The 20,059-nt window shown below is 44.5% G+C and overlaps 1 protein-coding gene across 3 annotated transcripts; it reads left to right on the top strand.

Annotated features, from left to right (window-relative positions):
• The first annotated feature begins 2,923 nt into the window (after positions 1–2,923).
• UBL3 (ubiquitin like 3) lies at positions 2,924–14,566 on the top strand. 3 transcript variants are annotated; one of them, XM_075688819.1, is made up of 6 exons: positions 2,924–3,275; positions 7,075–7,125; positions 7,199–7,307; positions 9,502–9,588; positions 13,771–13,848; positions 13,907–14,566. In XM_075688819.1, the coding sequence occupies exons 1-6, from the start codon at positions 3,249–3,251 to the stop codon at positions 13,969–13,971; spliced, it is 417 nt and encodes a 138-aa protein (XP_075544934.1). In that variant the 5' UTR covers positions 2,924–3,248; the 3' UTR covers positions 13,972–14,566. The 3 variants fall into 3 exon arrangements, with proteins under 3 accessions (XP_075544934.1, XP_075544935.1, XP_075544933.1); XM_075688818.1 differs by lacking the exon at positions 2,924–3,275 and adding an exon at positions 4,025–4,545; XM_075688820.1 differs by lacking the exon at positions 7,075–7,125 and having other exon boundaries at positions 2,933–3,275.
• Positions 14,567–20,059: the final 5,493 nt, after the last annotated feature.

The raw sequence follows: 20,059 nt of genomic DNA, 5'->3' as shown, positions 1-20,059 counted from the left end.
GTGCCCGTATTTAGACACTCTAGCTTCTGCACCGAAGCTGCTGAAGTAGTGTCTCGTGTAGGCATCTGCAAGGTTAAAATTTTTCTCTCATGAGCACGATTAGCATGTCTTTCATTTGTCTTGCCATTGCTTCTGTAGACATACAGCAGACCCGTTATCTTATGGTGAACCACAAGGTCTCTAGGGTGTGTACAGTGATTAGTGTTCAGTGTGCAAGTGCCTAAGGAAGCCGCTGGCCGTGTTAAGTGCAGTCATAGTATTATTTAAGGCAAATGTAGTCTCAAGCACAACTGCCGGCTGATGAAATGAGCAGTTTGCTATGTTGATAAGTGTGCTGCAGGTTTCTTAATTGAGCAGCCACACTGTTTTTCCTTGGCCATGGGCATAGTTAGGTTAAGCACATGCTCTCCCCACATCCCTTTTTCTAAAAATTCTGACCGCACCATGACTATAAGCAGTTTATTCTCTACAGCGCTGTTTCTTTTTTTTTTCTCTCTTTTTTAATTTCTGTGCATATAAACAGCATTAATTCTAAGAGAAACAGCTTTTATGCTACTCCTCATATGATTTTAAGATCTTGAGTTCAATATACCATTTATGCCGGTGACAATAGAAGGATAGGAATGGAAATTTATTGCAGTGCATGTTGGTGACCTTGACTGACCACTGTTTATTTGCCAAGTGACCAACATTTGAATGCAAAGGTCTCCATTCCTGTGTTTATTCCTGCTTCCCTTGTTATCTGAACACTACAGGGTGCTGGAGACAGTGTTGAGCCAGTTGTGTTAGCCTGGTTGTATTTTTTATTTTGTTATGTTATTTTTACATTATAATCGTATGTTATGAGTGTATGTTTTAAAATAAACGGCCACTGCATAACCCTGTGTTGTGTATGCATATACCACGGTAAAAGTGGAGACACATGGTGAATAAATTGTTGCATTTTGAATACAGAAGAGATGTTTGTGTCATATGCTTTAGGATATAATGACAGCTGATATGACTTACCACCAGCACTCTTTTAATATCTTTTGTCCTACAGCAATATATTTATAAATGTCAAGCTTTCATCCCTATATGGTCTTGCTTAACAATTGTATGCTGGAACCTCTGTGCTTGTCCTGGGTAGGTGGAATGCAAGATATATATCCCCTTTACACATTTGTGGAAGCAGAAAAAACTGAACAGAGTTGCATTTTTTGTGGCATAACTAGATTTCATGTTGCTCTTTGTTGACTCTTCAGAAAGTCTGCCAATTCTGCTGGACACCCAATATGCAATAGAATAAACCAAAATAATACAAATGTAGCATAAAAGTGTCCTTGATTTTAACAAAAGAGCGTCTTGGAAAGTGCGGACCCTAACTTGGTAAATGCCATTGGCCTTGTGTACAGAAGTGTTAGGTTGTATGTCTGTGTGCACAGTGCCACCAGTGGCATATTTCACATAAGCTTCTGCGCATACAAGTTGCTTCTTTTTGGTGTTTCTAAATTTTCCCATCGTGTACATGACATGTTTCGAACATTTCATGTCGCAAGGTTAATATATACTGCTGAAATGTCACTATAAGAGCAAACAACTTTGAAGGTGGCAAACTGCTGACATCCCTGAAATATTGGGCGATTCAGTTGCAACAGCTTCAATCCGGATGTATGGGCATCTTCCACTGAAAAATGCACTTCCCATAGCTGCTGCTCGGCTCAGACCAGCGAGACCAGGCCTGGGCCATCCAGCTAGCCAAGGCAGCTGGCAAGACCCAGGGGATCTCGGCCATCTGCCCCCACAATTGCTGGCATCAATAAATGTTTACTCTCTCGCCGAAATCATTCTGTTCGCAATATTTATTTTTGCATAGGTTTACCGCGCTTAACGTGTTTCTTCCATTTTGCACTGGCACTTGCCTACAGCTTCCTCAATTTCTTGGTGCTGATGTCGTAGTTCCTTGATAATAGACACACTATCTCTTCTTGGGCAGAGTTGTTCTCGTTACGGACCAAAACCTTCTGCTTTCCCCACATCTTCCAACCATTCTTTGCATCTATTTGCTTGTCGTACTTAAGACGCACCTCTCCCAATTTCCTCATTCAAGCCACATGTTCTGTTGGAAGCACGTCAGTTTTGTGCAACATACTAGTGCTGGTGCTAGCAGTGACCTGTAAACTGAACTAAACTTAATTGGTTGGTATCCTCTTGTCACCTACATGTTCATGCTGCCCACTCCATTTATCTTCGGACCGATGTATTTGAGTAAGTGACCCTACGATTGTGAAGATAATTTCGGTCTTTGCCGAAATGGGCCCGTTATGGCATTGCATTTCGTGTTGTATAGCTCTTACGGATTTTTTGAAAACTTTCTACAAAGTTTCTAAATTGAAGCACCCTCGTGAGCCTATGTTCTTTTTTTGAGCATCATATAATAGTGTCTAGCATGCCGACTCGCCCTTAAGTTAGAAATAAAAAATCAAACTTTCATTGGCATTGTTCTAATTAAACGTCAATCGCTAGTCAGTCATCGCCTAGTGTGATAAGTCAGCTGACGCAAACGTGACTGATATATGTACCCTCCCTCCCACTCACACACATGAACAAAAATATAAGTGGTAATCGACCTTCAATGCGGGCAATAAATGCGCACCACATGTTTCAGCACGATCTAAAGATTAGGAGTTAACATAAACGGATATAACTACGATGATCGATTAACAAATGTTCACGGGCACGGACGGCGGCGTACTTGAGAAGCGCGACTGTGGACGCACGGCTACATTGTCGCTAGCGGCCCTACGGTGCTTGCCACCGAGCTGAGCTTCCCGAATGAACAACAGAATACCTACAATCTACAAAGCGAACGCGAATGCAGGCCAAGCCCCAAGCAGCAGCAATCGATCGGCCTCCGGCCGAGTGCCATCGTCTACCGCTGAGCAGCGCGCGAGGTCAACATTTCCCAGCAAGCACCGGGGCTCATGGGGAGAGGAACGCCATTTTCAGAAGCTGTATCGGAACTAGCTTGTTCGCCTACTTTGTCGCCGAGTGATGTGTCCGCGGAGCTCCTCGTAAATTCTGATGCTCGCCTTTGTTTGCGAGCGGCGTGAGCGTCGCGAAAATCCCTTCATCGAAGTGATGCTCATTACGTGATCTCTGCCGTGGTCGTCGTCAGGCATAGCCCAGCCGTCCACCATTAGGCACCGTCCTGCGGAAACGTCTCTGCTGTGTCGCGGATTCCAGCCTTGTGCTCAACTCCCGCAGCAATGAGCAGTCGGATTCCGTCTGACAAGGTGAGCCGAGGTCCAGACCAGGTCGGCGCACGCATGGCTGACTCGGCTGCTGCCTGTCGCTAGTGGCATCGATCCGCGCATGTCGGCCCTGGATTTTGCAGAAGCCAGTCAGTCCACTAAGTACGGGAACGCGGCCGCCAGAGCGGTTCGTCCTGGAGCTCGTGAGAGGGGTCAAAACGAGATGCGAGCCTCTGAGCCGCCCGCCCCACCCGCATCGGTCCGTAGACAATTGACTTTGTGAGGAGACTTGCGTCTCATTGCCTGTCCTTGCATGCGAAAGCTCGCATTCCGACATTGTCGATCACAATCGGTACGCACCTATGCGCGCGTCGTGAAAGCTGTCTTGCCATTACCATACCTCTCGTAACGTGTACAGTATGTTAAATGAGCGCCAGTGCTCGTACATTGAGTGAACGTTGTTTAGCACGTCCACGCAATCGTTCCGTCCCTTTCCAATAGAGCACTGGCTAAACGTCGTTCACTGCGTTCAATGCTCGTGATGGTGGTTCGCTTCGTTCACTTGGCCATGATGACCCGTGTTGCTGACGGAGGCGTTTATAGGAGCATACTTAGTCACTTTGGGTATCTTTTAGGTGGCATGGGTAGATCAAGCTTATAGACCTTCCCATGTGAACTGGGTGCTCCGTGGCAAGAAGGTGCTTCATTTGGAAGTGCCGATCCCTTGTGCAAGATAAACTCAAGTACGGTCTTCATTTATTGATCACAGCTTTTGCGGAAGTGATGTGTGATAAAACTGCGTGTATTCAAACGTAAAAGCGAAAGAACGAGGCGCTCTGTCCTGCTTAATGTGTGTACGACATGACGCCACGCCTTTATTCATTGTTTTTTTTACACTGAAGTGGTAGCGTTTCTATTGAGTACGTTGTTCACTTTACCTTAGCCCGAAAAAGTCACCAAACTTCACACAAGAAGTTCGTGTCAACTTTCGCGTGCATGATCGGACTAGCAGTTTCAACCAACTTCGCCTGATCATATGTATAGTGCCAACTTTCGATTCACTGAGCCTATCACCTAATAACTTAAGCACCAACTTGGCATCTGCTGGACATGGTATTCTTGCAATCGTAATATACACTGATAATAAATATCAAATCGAAAACTGCTGTGGCTTGGCAAATGAAATATTTTTCGAAGGTGAGCGCCAACGTTGTGCTAGACACGGACATGCGAAGAAGGGATGACAGAACCGACGCGTTGCATATTCTGCGAACCCAATGTATTGTCCCAACCAGTACCAGCGTTTTTCTTGGTGAGCAGGCTTGGGCAGGGTATCGATGGGGGGGGGGGGGGGGGTAAGAATGCACATGCTCTCTGGGTTTTCAGATCGTATGACTTCACAAAGTTGTCTTTGCCAAATACTTGAGCTCAGTGAAAAGACCTACATGATGCTATAATAATTATTGTGTAGTTTATGAGTGTACCTGTAGAGATAAGCATTACCTGTTACTGTTTAATGTTTCCAGTGATGTTTTGTGCACTTTAACTGCCATTTCTGTACTTCATTTGAAGACCCGATTGCATTTAGTTACACTTTATTTTATGTTTTCCGAGGGACAGTTGTATTTTCCGCTATTTAACACATTTGCTGTGGAGATTTTTGGAGTATAACATTGTATCTTGAATTTCACCAATTCGTTGCACTGCAGACAGTTTTTATTATTCCTCAAATTCACAGTAGTAATTACGTAATTGCCACCGACTATTCTAAGATTATCTTTATGCAACTTGTGGTGTACATTGGTACAGCTGCCACTGATGCAGCATAGAGGGCTCATAAAATGTAGTTTGTAAAGTTCAATTGAGAATCATTTTTATCTATGACACCAAGCAAACACATTATGTAATTTGAGTTGCTGGCACTCTAGTTTTCTTGATTAGCACTTTTTTTCTTGTGCTGTCTGCTCTCTCTCACACGCACACATACACCATGACGGATATTCCGTTGTGAAGTATAATTTCTATTATAATTATAATATTATATTTCTACATTATTATAATTCCTACAGGAATTGTTCGACCAAAAAGGGTTAAAAGATATGTCATAAACTTTCACACACCAAAAACTTTTTCTGGTTGCCATCATATCTCACATAAATAATTGTCATCAGCTGTAGCTTACCAAGTGTCTGAAAGTGCCTATGTCTTCCAACTATTTTTTCTAACCACAACTACAGTGCCATAGAAAAGCAGAGGTAGCTTTGATGACTGACACTAAAGGTGGATTGCACCTATGCAGGATTGAGACACTGAAGACCAAAACAGCCATGCGGAAAGTAGCATTTAAGCTTGTGCAGTGTACAGAACTACCGAAGAAGCATGGCTGGCTATGGAAGGACTCTTAAATAGCTTGAGCTCATTCTGCTAGGAAATTACATAGCTATAAGTGTGATCTAATTCATTGGCTGTATTGTGGTGGTCGTGTGGAAGAAACAATGTGAAAGGCCTAACATTTAATTACATGGTGCAGGTGATGACCTGTGGAAGGGACATCAAATGGAATTTCATTAATGGAGGATGTTGTAGACACGAGGGAATCAAAATGCGATGTTTGTCTTGTTGATCAAATTGTGCCCTGGACATGGCACTTCTTTAAGTTTGTAAATGATCGCGTTTCATAAGAATGTGAAGAATATATACCCAAGGCAACTTTTTAGTGTACTGAATCTTTTGGGGAAAAATGTCATGCAGGACTTACATGCCTTTAGCACGGTTTATTTAATCGCTGCACATGTTTTAGCCATGCAAAGGCAGCTAAGGCTGAGGTCATAATGTGCTGTTTTTGCAACATTTTGCAGGAATGAAGCTAAATGTCAGAAATAAATACAGTGAATTTTCTTTATAGGAAAGTTGTGCAGGCTAAAATGCTAGAAGCAAAGATACACTTTCTGCAGTTCAGCTGCCAAGGCACTGAATACAATGTTTGGGCCATGCCGCTGAGAGATATGGCCCATTACCAATCCAGGCAGTAAAGCCTGGTTCCAGCTTTTTCTCTACTGTACCATCCAAGTACAGATCATGTTTTTGGCTTGCTTAGTAGTGCTGGTAATGCTGAGCATTCTTAAGTGGTACTGCTGTACATCTCTCTTTGTTCCGTACCCGAAATGCCAATGAATGGGCATTGTGGTGACAATGAGCAATAACAATAGGTTGCCACCAAAGTTGTCGAGGGTACACTCTGCTGGTGAAACGTCCCTCAGTATGTAAAGACCAAGTTTCATAGAAGGCATGGCAGGACATCTTAAAATAACAATTAATATCGGTGGTTTTGCGTAATATGATTATGAGGCACGCCGTAGTGGGGTACTACAGATTGATTTTAACCACCTGGAGTTCTTTAATGTGCACCCAGTACACTGCACTCATGCTTATACATTTCACCACTGTCGAAATGTGGCCACCACAGCGGATATAGGACATCTTTGAGGATCACATAAATATTAGGAACCTCAGGAAGAAAAGTGAGAACTCGCCAAAAACAAGGCCTCTATGTAATAATGGTACATGGACGTCAAAAGAAAAAGAAAGCATTGCTTAATTATGTGGTAGAAAACTTTTAACTAGCAGTAAATATTGAGTACCAACATTTTTAGCTGCACTGTGCATGTTGACTCTGAGCTGAGCTTTGTTCCAGCTAGGCAGGATCAAGTGGTGGTAGGGAACACTTGTTTTTTCTCAGTCTTTCGAGATTTAGAATAACAATCATGCTTCATTAGTGTCATTGTGCACTTAGTTGGGGGTTTGTCAGTGCTGGATGTGATCTATGAATTGCTTTTGCCAGGTGGACAGCACAATGGGCTTCTGCTCATCAGGAGAAGGCACCGGTGATCGCGTCAGTATATGAGTCTACAAGTGGGGCTGAGGATTGTGGTGACGTGACCTGAACACGTGGCACGCTCTCGCAGGTGAACCTGCGGCTGATCTTGGTCAGTGGCAAGACCAAGGAGTTTGCCTTCAGCCCAAATGACTCGGCCGCAGAGATTGCCCAGCACGTGTTTGACAACTGGCCCCAAGGTGAGAAATGCAACATCCCCATGCGAGTAACCTTTGGTGCACAGCTTGCGGAGCCGAAATGGAGACCACTGAGCATATAGTGCTGAGATGCACAGACCTTCGCCCGACTCTGGCAGAGGGAACAGTGGCAGATATGGAAGGGGCATTGGGTTTTCCCGGGGAACGAGGGCAAATAGACGAGAAAAGAGTGGCAGTAACGAAGGGGAGGCTAGAGGATTGGTGGAGGAAGTCAAGGGAGAGATAATACCATAAATCGGGGAGATAATGTTTCCTGTACTTTTTTAGATAGTTATTTTGGTGGGAGGAGGGGAGTAAAAACTAGCTTAAGGAAAAGAGGATATAAAGAAAGGAAAAAAAAATAAAATAGGAGGGGGAGCAAAAGGCTAGGTGGCGCCAGCCGCCGCCCGTTACAAAGGGTATAGCCGCCATCCATCCATCCATCCATCCATCCATTCGCACAATATTGTCTATGAAAGGTGTTGTTGCTGGCAATGTGCAGTCCCCAAAAAATGAAATGTGATGTTTCTGGCCTACAGCTTTTGGCACATTTTGTGTCATTGTAATTGTGTCCGGAAAAACGTTTTAGGTATAAAGGTGCTTGTGGCTGGGAATTTATGAATGTTTGACTTACGTAAATCATTAGCACTTGTGAAGAACGTGTCCAGGCTAAGATGTAAATATTATCCAGGTGTTTTGTTTTCATGTTCACAAAATTTAATGTACCTTTTTTGATTTTTATTTCCCTCAAGAAATTAAGCTTTTTTCTGTGAATATGTTTTCCCAGATCACTTTTCACCGGCTTCTTTTAGTGCATAATTTTCCTCATCAAACTTACACCCCCCCCCCCCCCCCCCCCCCGCCCCTTCCTCCATTGCATAGTATGTGGGTCATTACTCTGAAAGGCGCGATATGATTGCATATTCCAGTCAGTACTGTAGCTGTCACCATTGAATAAAGTAACAATTTTTGAGAAGCAGCCTAGCAAAAGCACGTCAACAGCTTAAGAGTGAGCGTACTTAAAACTTGAATACAAATGTGGGTGCAGATCTCCAACGAATTAAAAAAAAATGATATGTCTATGTACACATGACTTTGTGTTACCATTAGCGGACTTATTCATCCACTGCAGTGGCTGCAGTGCAAGAACTTGGGCCAGGGCTTCCCTTCTACTCAGTGTAACCAGTTTCCCATGTCTCTGTTTCATCTTGGTGACAGGAGCAAAACGGATGCAAATAACAAAAAAAAAATGTAAAAAATTGCTTTGGCATCAGCTGACATGTGACATTGACCTTGCCAGGCTTCCTGCATCAAATCGCACACAGGCTTGCAGCTGCACACCAGTCACCATCTTAGCTGTCTGGTAAATTTGCGATCGTTGACTCCTCCTTTTCACCCTTTGTTAAAACTTTTTTTCCTCTCTCTCTCCAGTTTAAACCGGAAACGCTTATCCCTAGATATAGAAAATGCATAATGTGACCACATTCTATCTGACGCTTAAAAGTTGTACACCCTCAGTGCACCGATTGGAAGATTAGTCGTAATAATTTTCGTTCTGTTGCTGTTTGGGAAAAATGAGGAATATTTGTTGTGTTTTTAAACAGTAAGGCGGCAATGAGAGCATGTGATGGTGCCTAGGCCAGTCGCATGTCTAGTGATATTATGGAAGGATTGGGGGACCTTATGATAGCATATTGTTAACAGGTGACAAACTTCAATCTCTATGTTACTCTTTTCGATGTCAGAGGGTGTGCTCCTGTATATTTTCCAATCCAATGTTGTGGTACTTTGAAAAGGCAAAGTGAATTTGGTTGAATAATTTCTAGTATGCTGATTTGTCTTTAGTATAAGCATCCATACTGTTCAAGTGTGTGTACTCAAGTTTTGGCCTAATGGCTAAAGTATAAGCAGTTCGTTTTGTTGCTTCCGTGAGAACGCTTGAGAGAATACGACCCTTGGGGTGGTTTCTTTTATTCATTGCACTGTTGCAGTGGCTCCCTTCCATCTGAATTGCTCATTTTTTCTCGTTTATTGCTTCTTTGTTCATTGGATACACGTTTCACACTTTCTTCTGTGTCTCCCAGCAAACGGTGATGTCCAAAATTTTTTATCCAGCTACATTGCTAAACATTTGCCCAACACACTCATTGTGATAAGTACACACTTATCAACATGGATGTCTCATGTTGCTGTGCAGAGTGGTCTGACGAGGCCGTGTCCAAGGCAGAGATCCTGCGCCTCATCTATCAAGGGCGCTTTCTACACGGCAATGTGACTTTGGGCGGTAAGCTGATGTTGCATTGCATATATGCTGTTTGTCTGGGTTCCTCACTCTGGAAAAAGTGCAGTTCAATCTAGTGGTATTCCTATTATTCTGGAGCAGCCACTTCTCATTATACACTGAGTCACAGCCTAGGAATTCAGGAGTGCCTTTCCCCACAGCAGTGAAGCTGCACATGCTTCATTGGTTCTGTAGCACTGAATGAGCAGCCAAGATGAGCAGGTGTGGGGACAAAGTAGGACAAGACCCTGGAAGGGGGCTGCGAAATTAAGTTTCATCATGACTTCTTCAGCTTCAGTTCAAGATTTCAAAGTAATACTTGCATGTGAATTCATGAATGTTTGTAGGTGCTGTTATAAAGTGTGCCATTAAGTGCTAACAAAGTGCTTGGCATGTAGCTCTACTATACTGTGACACATGGTATGTCTGTGTTAATAGTCTTACAATCATAGAAAGCAAAACTACATGTTATGAATGAATATTAGAAAATTGATTTCTTTAATGGCGCTGCTCTACTTCCAAAAGTTGTTGGCTATTTATGACTAGACAAAAGATGTTCCTTCAATCTTCCAAGGCTTCTGGCACATGCTCTCTGGTGTAGAATATTGTGTGTCGTAGTAATCAATGTCAAGTTGGGACAGACTTTGCTGGCCTGGTTTGTTGCAGCCGAGATGTCTATGAGCAAGTGATCACCCAACTTCATATCAACACTAACATTGACATTGCGTGGATATTATGAAGTCGATCAGCCTTTTTCTGTGTGCCTGTCTTAGCATTCGCCTTTTTTTTTTTACAAATATGTAATCTAAACCAGATTCTTGCCTGCATTATTCTTTCTTCAGTCTATTCTAAACCGCAGATTCACTGAATATATGATGTGCCTTAATTGGTCGCTGTGGTAGTAAGCAATCTGATGTAGTAATTTTTTATGCTGTCCTAGGTCATGCATACCAAGACATTGTGGCACACCTTGCCATATATAGTTGTGAACAAAAAAAAACAACATGATATTGTTGCTTCCTGTGGAAAATTAATTGCCTGCATTTCTAAGCTATTAGGTGCTGATTTTTTTATTTTCTCCTTGTAATGTCAGAGTGTGTAGTAGTGTTGCAGCCAAAGGCATACTGATAACATTTTGTTACAAAGTAAAAAGCTCCACTTTGTTCAATTGATTGTTCAATTGATTGTTCTCACTGTTGCCTACATTTTAGAGTTGTGTGTGAGTGGATGTGGGCACATTTTTTTTTCTTTCTTTTATATTTTTCTCATTTCTTCCCTCATTTGATCTTTTGTGATACATTAAACCTGCATTAGCATGCCAAGCCTTTCACTTGGCCAACAGGGTTTGTTCACCTCCTTGAAAACCCTTGAATTTGAAGAGATTCAAGGGCCCTTAAAGGGGCCATGACACCAAATTTTCGAGCTTAATATATGTATGTATGTTAAACATTACACGTCCCATAGCAAGATGGCAAAATTTTAGTTCATTCAGTGCAGTAAAAAAAATTGTATTTATTTTCTTTTTTTTTTTTTATGTCGTAGTTGAACCGTAAAGCAGTCTGGCAATACTGAGTGGTGACGAAATGAATAAAATCCCCCAGGAAATGGCTCCCTCAGGTAACAGAAGCCAGTCTTGAAAGCCATGCTTTTGTGTATTGCAAACACTAGAAGTAATTGCATGAGTTTGAAATACGTCACAGCCACTGTGCCATCAGTTTTCTTTTTTTTTTCTTCCCCCCCCCCCTGGAGGTGGGGGAGGGGAGGGGTCATGTGTGCCTCAGCGGTTTCTCTGTGGTTTGCTAATGCTCTTTATCGCACAAGTGAACGAATTGCAGGCACAGTTCAGGGGCGATGTCATTCCTATGCTGCTAGGTGCTAGACTGCACAGAGAAAGATGTCTGATGTGGTCTCGAACTGTTTCAAAGCAGATAACGAAGAGGTGGGCCCTCAGTTCTTGACTTCACACAGTAGTGCCAAAATGGCTGTTGGTGTCAGTGGGAGTTGAGAGGCAGTGATTTCAAATTGAAATTTTGGGTTAAAATATGCGCTGAGAGCTCAGTATTTTGTGTGTATAACCATATTGGGACCTCTACTCTCAGTTACAAATATAAACTGAGAACTGTTGGACGACCTTTTCATGGCCCCTTTAAGAGGCCCCTCACCAGGTCTGGCCATATTGGGCTGACACGTGCAGTGCATAAAATATAAAATGCGTGCTAACGACCATGTCTGCTAAGTATTGGATCCTACGCGCCGCAGAAAGAGCTTAAATTTCAAACTAAATGCCATTTACCCTTCTCCTCACGGGTGCCACGCACCCAGTCGGAGCGTCGGGACGTCAATCGCAAAGTGCGCACATGTACATAGCCATGCTGTGACGTCTCTTGCAATGACATGAGACTTCAAGAATGACTCAAGGCAACATCAGTTGTTTGTGTAATCTGTTGCTCTAGCAGATGAATTAAAGTCAAATTAAAACAGAATCTCTGCATGTTTTTGTTTTACTGCATAACGTAACAAGAGAGTTGTACTTTGTTTCGTCTGCCTATTCTCACGTTGTGCAGTCGCTCGCGCAGGGAACGAAACTTGTGTTCCAGCACCACAATCATGCTCTTTCATGCTCTCACATCTGCCTCAGTGCTCATGATTGTGGTACTGGCTTATACCACTAATCAGGTGTTATCGTGCAGAGCGCGTAAAATTGCCCGCTGGGCAAAACGAGACACTTTTGAAAATTCAGAACGACAAACTCTGCATAGGCACTGTGCCATGGGCAAAGTCTATCGACAAGAAATCCTAAATATTTTTTTGTGTATTGCTAAACGATTGCTGTATCCACAGCCACCTAGGACAGGCTCGTTAAATCACTGTTGCCATCATGAAGCTAGTCAAAGCCAGAGCAAGTGACCGAGCCCTACCACCATTTTGTTGTTTTGCTAGTTCATTCACACCGCAGCCATTGCGGCTCCATTTCCAAGCTCTAGAAATGCCTAGTGGAAAGTAAGTTCCAGCCATTTGGCTTTAACATGATGAGCATCATTGTCTGAAGTCTGGCGCTATTAACCATCATGCCAGAAGGTGATTTATATCTTTACAATATGTAGGTCAACTTAGAACTAAGTGACCTGAAAAGCTTGAAGCATATGTCCAACTCAGCTGCAAACAATTGCAGCAAAGACAAAAGATATCCCTATTTTTTAGTTATGTGTACGAGCAAGGTTTGTTTTCCCCTCCTTGAATCTTGATGAACTCTGGCTAAACTTTCCAGTTATCATTAAAATTCCTTTCACCAGCATGCACATATCCAAATACTGGTTTATGTATTCAGTTTCTTTGTGATAAAGCCTTGGCATAGGCACATTGTGTGCGTGATGAGTGAGCTGTGCGACACAAATAACATGCAACATGCCAGGAGTGTTAAAGAGGCTGTAGGCAGTATGCAAAAGCTGCAAGTGTGCATCTCCACATACCTCGCCCTAACAAAGATAGAGAGAGGACCTTGGGCTAGAATTAGAGGTAATGTGTCAGTGTGTGGATTGGCGCTCTCATTCCTGTTGTTTTTCATTCCTCACGCTACTCAAGCTTTCAAAATACATATTGTTGCTTCGGCAGTGCTTATTACCTTAAGGTCAGCCATATTGTTTGGGGCAAGTCAGGTGCCTTGAAAAGCCTGCTTAAAAAATTTTGCATATCGTCTATTGCCACAGGCTAGTGGCCTGACATAATGTAGCGCCGTGTTTCTGAAAGAACCTAAAGTGCAAAATAGTATATCTTTTTGTTGACGTCTGTATGTTGGTAACCACAGTTACTAGTCTGTGAACCCTTGATTTGCTCATGTCTGTACCAATACAAAATATGTGCAGCAAACCACAATTCTTGCCTCATGATCTAAAGGTTTTTTATCTTCTAGTCTCCCTGAACTAAAGCTTATATCTGTTTCGCATCCAGCGAAATTTTTTTGCTATTATCTTCACCCAACCAAACTTTCACCTAAAGTCTTAGTTCATTTTTTTTCTCCCTTTTTAAAAAACATGCTGTTCCAGCAAGTGCCCATTGCATTGCTAACAGATTGTTAATTGACCACTTGCTCCAGTGAGTGGTTAAATTGATTACCTTTTGACATTAGCCTACTATGTTAACACCATTACGAGAGTTAAATAGTGAGCAGCGTCTATGTTTTAACAGCACTGCAGCTGCCCCTGGGCAAGACCACTGTGATGCATCTTGTACCCAGGGAGAACCTGCCAGAGCCCAACTCTCAAGGTGAGCTGTGTCATTGATGCCACCCTTGTCCCGGCCTAATCCTCGCTCGTCCACGCAGACCAGCGCCAGAAGAGCAAAGAACGAAGCAGTGGCTGCTGTAGCGCCAGCTGCTCCATACTGTGAACTCCCCTGGACCATCGTCGGCCCTGTACATAGCCTGAACAAAGAATAAAAACGGACGCTCTGTGCGGCGACTACCGTGCGTGCGTGCGTGTGCGCGTTCGCTGAACAACACGCATGCCCCCCCACCCCCACCCCCCTACTTCCACCCCGAGTGCAACCAGTGGAAATGTGTGGCGTGGTAACGATCCCCAACTTGGTAGGCTGTTCCTCCCAAGGTGTACCACCAGGCTAGTCTCTTCCACAATGTTCGTCTCAAACGGGAAGCAGCTAGCACAGCAAGTGACTGCAATGAAGAGGTGCTCCTGAAGCAGCCACTGACTGTTCTTGTGGTGTTCGTCTAGCGCCAGCGTTGGTTCCAATTTCTAGGACTGCTGCGGTGTGGAAGTTGCCCACTCATTATCCCAGAGGCCAGAACCAGCAGCATCTTCGAGCAAAGCTGGTGCAGAAGCCCATGTCTGTTAAAGTGCCGAGCGGACCTGTTCTTTCGATCAAGGCTGGTGGTCTGTCTGTGCCCGTCATAAATTCACTCAGTGTTGCACACGGGTGTCATAGCCGCGGTGGTGCTCTGAAAGTAAAGTCTGGACACACCCTGAAATCTGTGCATTGTTCTGTTTTCCATGACAAATTGCATGTGAGAATGTAGTGCGGCGAATGTTGTGGTTACTTCAACCTTTCAGCAGTCGTAATTCAGAAAACAGACTTTTGCATGAGTGCAGTTCTGCATTCACTCTAGCCTCATGTTTGTTTCTTTTCACCAACAATTTTTTTAAAACAAACAGCACCTTTGTCCAATGCCTCCTTTACTAGACTCCTTCCGCGTCGCTAGCTTTCCCATTGTAGCGGCGGTTCCCTTAGGTCTGCATAAATTCGGTTAGTTGGCACTCGTTGCCTTTTCAACTTCAGGCGGCTGAAGCGTCAATCAGTAACACCAATATGTTGGGTGTCTGCTAGCGAGCATACTCGTGGGCCTCCGAGACAGTAACAAATGCCATAGTAATCTTGGAGGCAGCAGCATGTGATCTAGGTTGTAGGTGTGCGCCGTAAGCAGCGCTCGTTGCCTTTTTACGGAGACGAGAAAACGGAGAGAGCACGGAACCAGGTTTATCACACCACGCGGCAGGCATCTATAGTAAAGGAGGCATTGCTTTGCCTTGTCTATTCTTAGTGTTATGTGAATTTTTGTCACTGTTAATTGTTACCTTGTAGCATTAATAGTAGTGCTTTTTAATGCAGTATTCGTTACTGAAATTGCTGCTAAAATTTGCCATTGCCCACCTTTCTGATTAGAGTACGAGGTTCTTCTCTCGTAATCTCGTTCAGCAGAAGTTCTATATCAAGGGCATCAGAGGTTGCAGCAATTTCTGAATGTTCCATTCAAACAGCACACTGAACCTCAGAGAAAAGAAAAGTGGGGATGCAGCAGTCTCTGCAACTGTGCAATTGGTTCCAGCAGTAGAGGACCTGCACCACTGGTTATTGAAGCAGCTGTTGCAATGTTTGAAGCTCTCTTTCAACCCTTGTCATTGTGCGTGGTGTTGCACTGTCTAGTGTAACAAATGTTATTGCTGGAACTTGTTCTTGTGCAGTTACATTGCATCTTTCATTGCTTCTGCACCTGCAGGTGTGCTAATTTCTATTTAAGAAAGCTTGCAATGGTAACTCATTTGGAGAGGTTCACGAACACAGATGGAAAAGCCGGGGTAACCTGACCGGAGGGTGTTTACACGAACTTGTTTCTGGTAGGCCCACATCTTGGGCAGCAAGTTGGATTTGTGTGCAAACAAAAATTCCTTTTTCTACATGGTTAGCTGCGAACTTCCAACCTGATGTCTATAAGTACTTTTCCAAGCATGTAGGACAAGTCTGCATACCCTTCACAAGTTGACTCATCCCAACGCAGCATGCTCTGATCCTGATCTCGATGGGCATATTCAGTTCATCAAGCAAAGTCAACGATCTTGTGCTTGTTTAAAATATCCCTGTGTATGTGTTGACTGAAAAATTCTGTCAGAACCCATCTCGGAATGGAGGTTGACATTGAAACATGTTATGAGGCCTGCGTGTATGGCAGCCAGGCTGCTCTCTCATGCTTCCCGCTGGACACTCGCCACCCAGAAGGCTCTCCACCACTTTTGCAAATGGTGCATGTGTGAATACAGTCAAACCCATTTATGACGATACCGGTTTTAACAATATATCGGTTGTAACAATGAAATGCTGCTGCACCATCAACTTTTGTATGTTTTCTGTGGGGAAATAACCCGCTTACTACAATGTCCCCATGCTGTATTATCGGTTATGACGAGTATGTCTGGCTGCTGGGTGTCCGTGCCTAAAGGTAATGGAATGCGAAATCCTTAAAAAGAAAGCGAAATGCGAGCCGCTGCACGATCGCTCGCCACCCAAACTGCCGCCGCGCGCTTCCCTATGTAATGCACGCAGCCTCGCGCATCTCCCGTCGCCCTCCCGCCCCTACGAACACGAATGGGCTGCGCCCATAGCTTTGCGCTGACAACGCTGCTCCCAGATTGTTCGCTCGGCCCTCGCAGTTGGTGCTTTATTCTGTGGCAATCTATGCTATGGCCCTCATTCTGCGCGATTCTGCGAACGGATTAAGTCGCTCGTGCTAGCCTTTATTACGTAGAAGTCGTTCCTGGCCACGCTGTTTCTCAGCCTCGTTTGACTTGCCGCCGAAACGGAAGATGGCACGATGTTGCCGCAGAAAAGAAAGCGCACTGCTATAGATTTGGAAACGAAGCTTCTAACCAATGAGGCGGTCGTCGCGAACGTGCTTGCATCGGATAGCGACAGTGACGGCCACGACGGCAGTGCTGATGCGGTAAGGCAGGCCGCCTCAACATTGTCACCGCGGGACGTCCTGTAGATAATTCAGTCCATCACGGGTTTGTTGTCGCGAGGGGCCTTGCGCTTCACAACGCGGAGCACCTGGGTGCCTTGAGAAGGATGTCTGAAAGCTTCGCGTAAAGCAAGCAAGGCTGACGGACATGCGGTTTTCTCGTGCAAGCCTGTGGGAAGTACGTGGCGAGATGCCTGTGGCGACCTCGCTCCAGCGTTTCTTCTGGATTTCTCAAGCCGAGATGCTGCCGCAGCAACCTCCCAGAATTTTATAAAAGGCGCCTTTTGGAGTCACCGAAGCGATGTCTCGGCGCGGAGCTCGTATGTCACTTGCTGCCCGTGATCCTTCTTTGCAGTTGTTATAGCAGTGCCATTCTTGAACGCCGACCGCCAGCCGCGGCTTATTACGCGATCTAAGCGCACAGGAAGCAGAGTTAAACCAGTCAACACAATCAGAGAGAAGTGGTTCATGAAGGGATAAGGAAAGGTTGACGCTGTGCAGAAAACTCCTCCCTCCCCCGTACTTATTCTTCATTGAAGAGCAGCACATATCCCAGTGGCACGTATCTGGTGGCTGAAGTTTGCGTCGAAAAGGTGCATCCGGCGACAAAATATTGTGGGGCACGAGATCTGGGAAAAAGCTGAATATCTCCGCAACCTCGCAATGCAGTCTGGTATTTACATTTCGGGCCTCGACTAGAATATGCTAACATTGTCATATGCAGATTTACTGCTACAGGCTGCTCGGGTATTGAACGTTTTCGGAGATCCCGTGGTCCGTAAACTTTTGTCGCCTGGTGTACATTAGAGATCGGCACGTAGCCAGTGATACAAAGTTGGTCTGTCGGTTGCTTTCTAACCCAGTTTCCTCAGCACAGCATCCCTGTTGCTCTACCCGTTAGACCATAGACGATTCAGTGTTCCAAACTGGCGGGAAAATGGTTACAGACAGACACTGGAAAGTGTGTAAAATATCTGAGAATGATAATCACATTAACACACTTGTTTGGCAAACACTGTCGGCATGAATCGCACCGCTGTCACGTGCAACGTATATCCGTGTTTCATTTGGTCTTTAGTGCGGCTCGAGTATTGCTGTTTGAAGTCTCGCTAGCTCTCTTTTTTTTTCTTTTTTAATACATTTACGATCTCATTTAGTATTGAAATGGGTTTAGCTTTAAGTCACTGTGTAAGCTTTAGGTGGCGCAGGCGTTTTTGCTTTCCTTGAAATAGGAAATCAAAGAGAAAGGGGTTTACCACTTGCTGACCGAGGAACACGGTACACCTGTTGGCGCCTGTTCCCACGGTGCGATCATGCGCAAGCCGCGGAGCGACCTTGATGGTGTGACCAAGACCAGGCTGTTTGAGAAACGTTTGCCAGTAAACTGCTTCGCATTTAACATACAACGGCTGCTGGGTGGCGCGTTGCGGAATTTTAGCCTCCGGAGGGACAGTATGCGTCGAAAGCTCGATCGGCGAGCCACAGCACGCCCGTCGATATAACGGCAAGTGTCGAGACCTAGAGGCAAGTTGTTTGTGCTTGGCATTTGCATGCAGTTTGCACGAAGTGGTCACTGTCCGTGACGAGTTCAGAATGCAGGAATGGCTCCTAAACCCCCTTAAGAAAGAAAGTGGGTTGGTGTCTTAAGTGCCGCAGAGCAAGCGGAAAAGACTCAATTAGGAGGGGGATTTTCCTGTGCTGCCCAAAGAATAACGTTTCAAACACACCCTTCTTCAATTCCGGAGAGCACTTTCGATCGTGATATCGAGAAAAGTTATCTGTTTAAACTATCGACCCTGTAATTGTGGTACGAAGCTTCGACAGAAGTGCAAGAGGTAATTGCAGTACATTTTAACGCGCCGTACCATTTGAACACGCGCGCCAATCAATGCGGCGGGTTAAGTGATGTAAACTGGTGGCGGTGCTCTCGTGGCACCACGTGTGAAGCCGCGTTGCACAGTTGGGGCGCGTTTTTAGGTGGCATACCGTAATTACAAAATCGACAGCTCCCTAGAAAAGCAAGGAATAAACATAGAAATGCAACGTTCTTGATGGGACGTACTTGAAGCGGTGAAATGCTATACAACGCGATGCGTGCAATTATTATTATTTTTTTTTTCATCCCAAGCAACGTGCAAACTAATCGTTTAATGTTCATACGCTACACCCTTCAGAAGCTGTGAAGCTATGTACTAAAGTACAAACACTGATTCAGGTGGATGTACATACATTGTGAGACGCCTGTGAGCCAAAAAAAAAAAAAAATAGACCGGTACTTTAATAGAACTTGTAACAAAACTGTATGACGTTCGTAACCTGCGCGGCTTTTTTATTCCACCTGTCTCATACATCACACCCCCTTCCCCCAGGTCTTTGACTCGAGCACATTTGTCGCGGATGCAGTGGGTATAGAAGTGGAATATACACAGCAGTGAATCAATGACGTAGTTCCTTTCCAAACGTTCACTAGCTGTTAGGGTCATCAGTTACTTTCATGAGGACGCTCTTTCTTTAACGCTGCGAGCTCGGAAACATCCGCAACTTCCAAGTCGCGAACGGCTTGCGCGTTATCAGACTGATACAGCATTCTCAACAGGAAAATTAAGTAACAAGCGCCGAGTTTTCAAGAAAGGAAACGCAAGTAACAGTCGTAAAACAGTTGCACCCTTTGGTGTGTATATTTGTTGTGCAACGATAATCGTCTGCCTTCATTGCGTTTCCTTTCTTCAAAACGCTGCGCTCGCTACTTTTCTGTCGTGAATGCTATGTTACTCTGATACAGTATAACGCGCATGCCGTTCGTGACTCGGAAGTACCGGGTTCGCAGCGTTAAAGAAAGGAAATGCGGGCAAGACAGATTATGGTTGTGGGACAAGATTATAGTCCCGAAGGGTACACTCTTCACTCTATAAGAACAGTTCACACCCTTTGGCGTGCCCCTTCTGCCAAGACGATAATCGTCATCTGCCTTGATGCGTTTCCTTTCTTGAAAACGCCGCGCCCGTTACTTTCCTGTCGGCAATGCTATCATGCTGATAACGCGCATGCCGTTCGTTACTGGAAAGTACCGGGCTCGAAGCGTTAAAGAAAGGAAACGCATCAAGGCAGATGACGATTATGGTTGTGTGGCAGAAGGGGCACTCCAAAGAGTGTAAACTCTTCTTAGAGTGTTAGACAACGGTACACGCTTTGGGGTGTATATCTGCCACACAATAATCATCTTCCTTGCTT

Source organism: Dermacentor variabilis, chromosome 4 (genome assembly GCF_050947875.1).
Source record: "Dermacentor variabilis isolate Ectoservices chromosome 4, ASM5094787v1, whole genome shotgun sequence".
Classification (NCBI taxonomy): domain Eukaryota; kingdom Metazoa; phylum Arthropoda; class Arachnida; order Ixodida; family Ixodidae; genus Dermacentor; species Dermacentor variabilis.
Note: the sequence above shows the minus strand (reverse complement) of the source record. Positions and strands in the feature narration are given on the sequence as shown.

Coding starts and splice junctions, on each gene's coding strand:
- UBL3 (XM_075688818.1), top strand. CDS start 4,474: ATGACAGAACCGACGCGTTGCATATTCTGCGAACCCAATGTATTGTCC. Junction 7,126..7,198: donor GAGAAGGCACCGGTGATCGC/GTCAGTATATGA, acceptor ACGCTCTCGCAG/GTGAACCTGCGGCTGATCTT. Junction 7,308..9,501: donor GTTTGACAACTGGCCCCAAG/GTGAGAAATGCA, acceptor GTTGCTGTGCAG/AGTGGTCTGACGAGGCCGTG.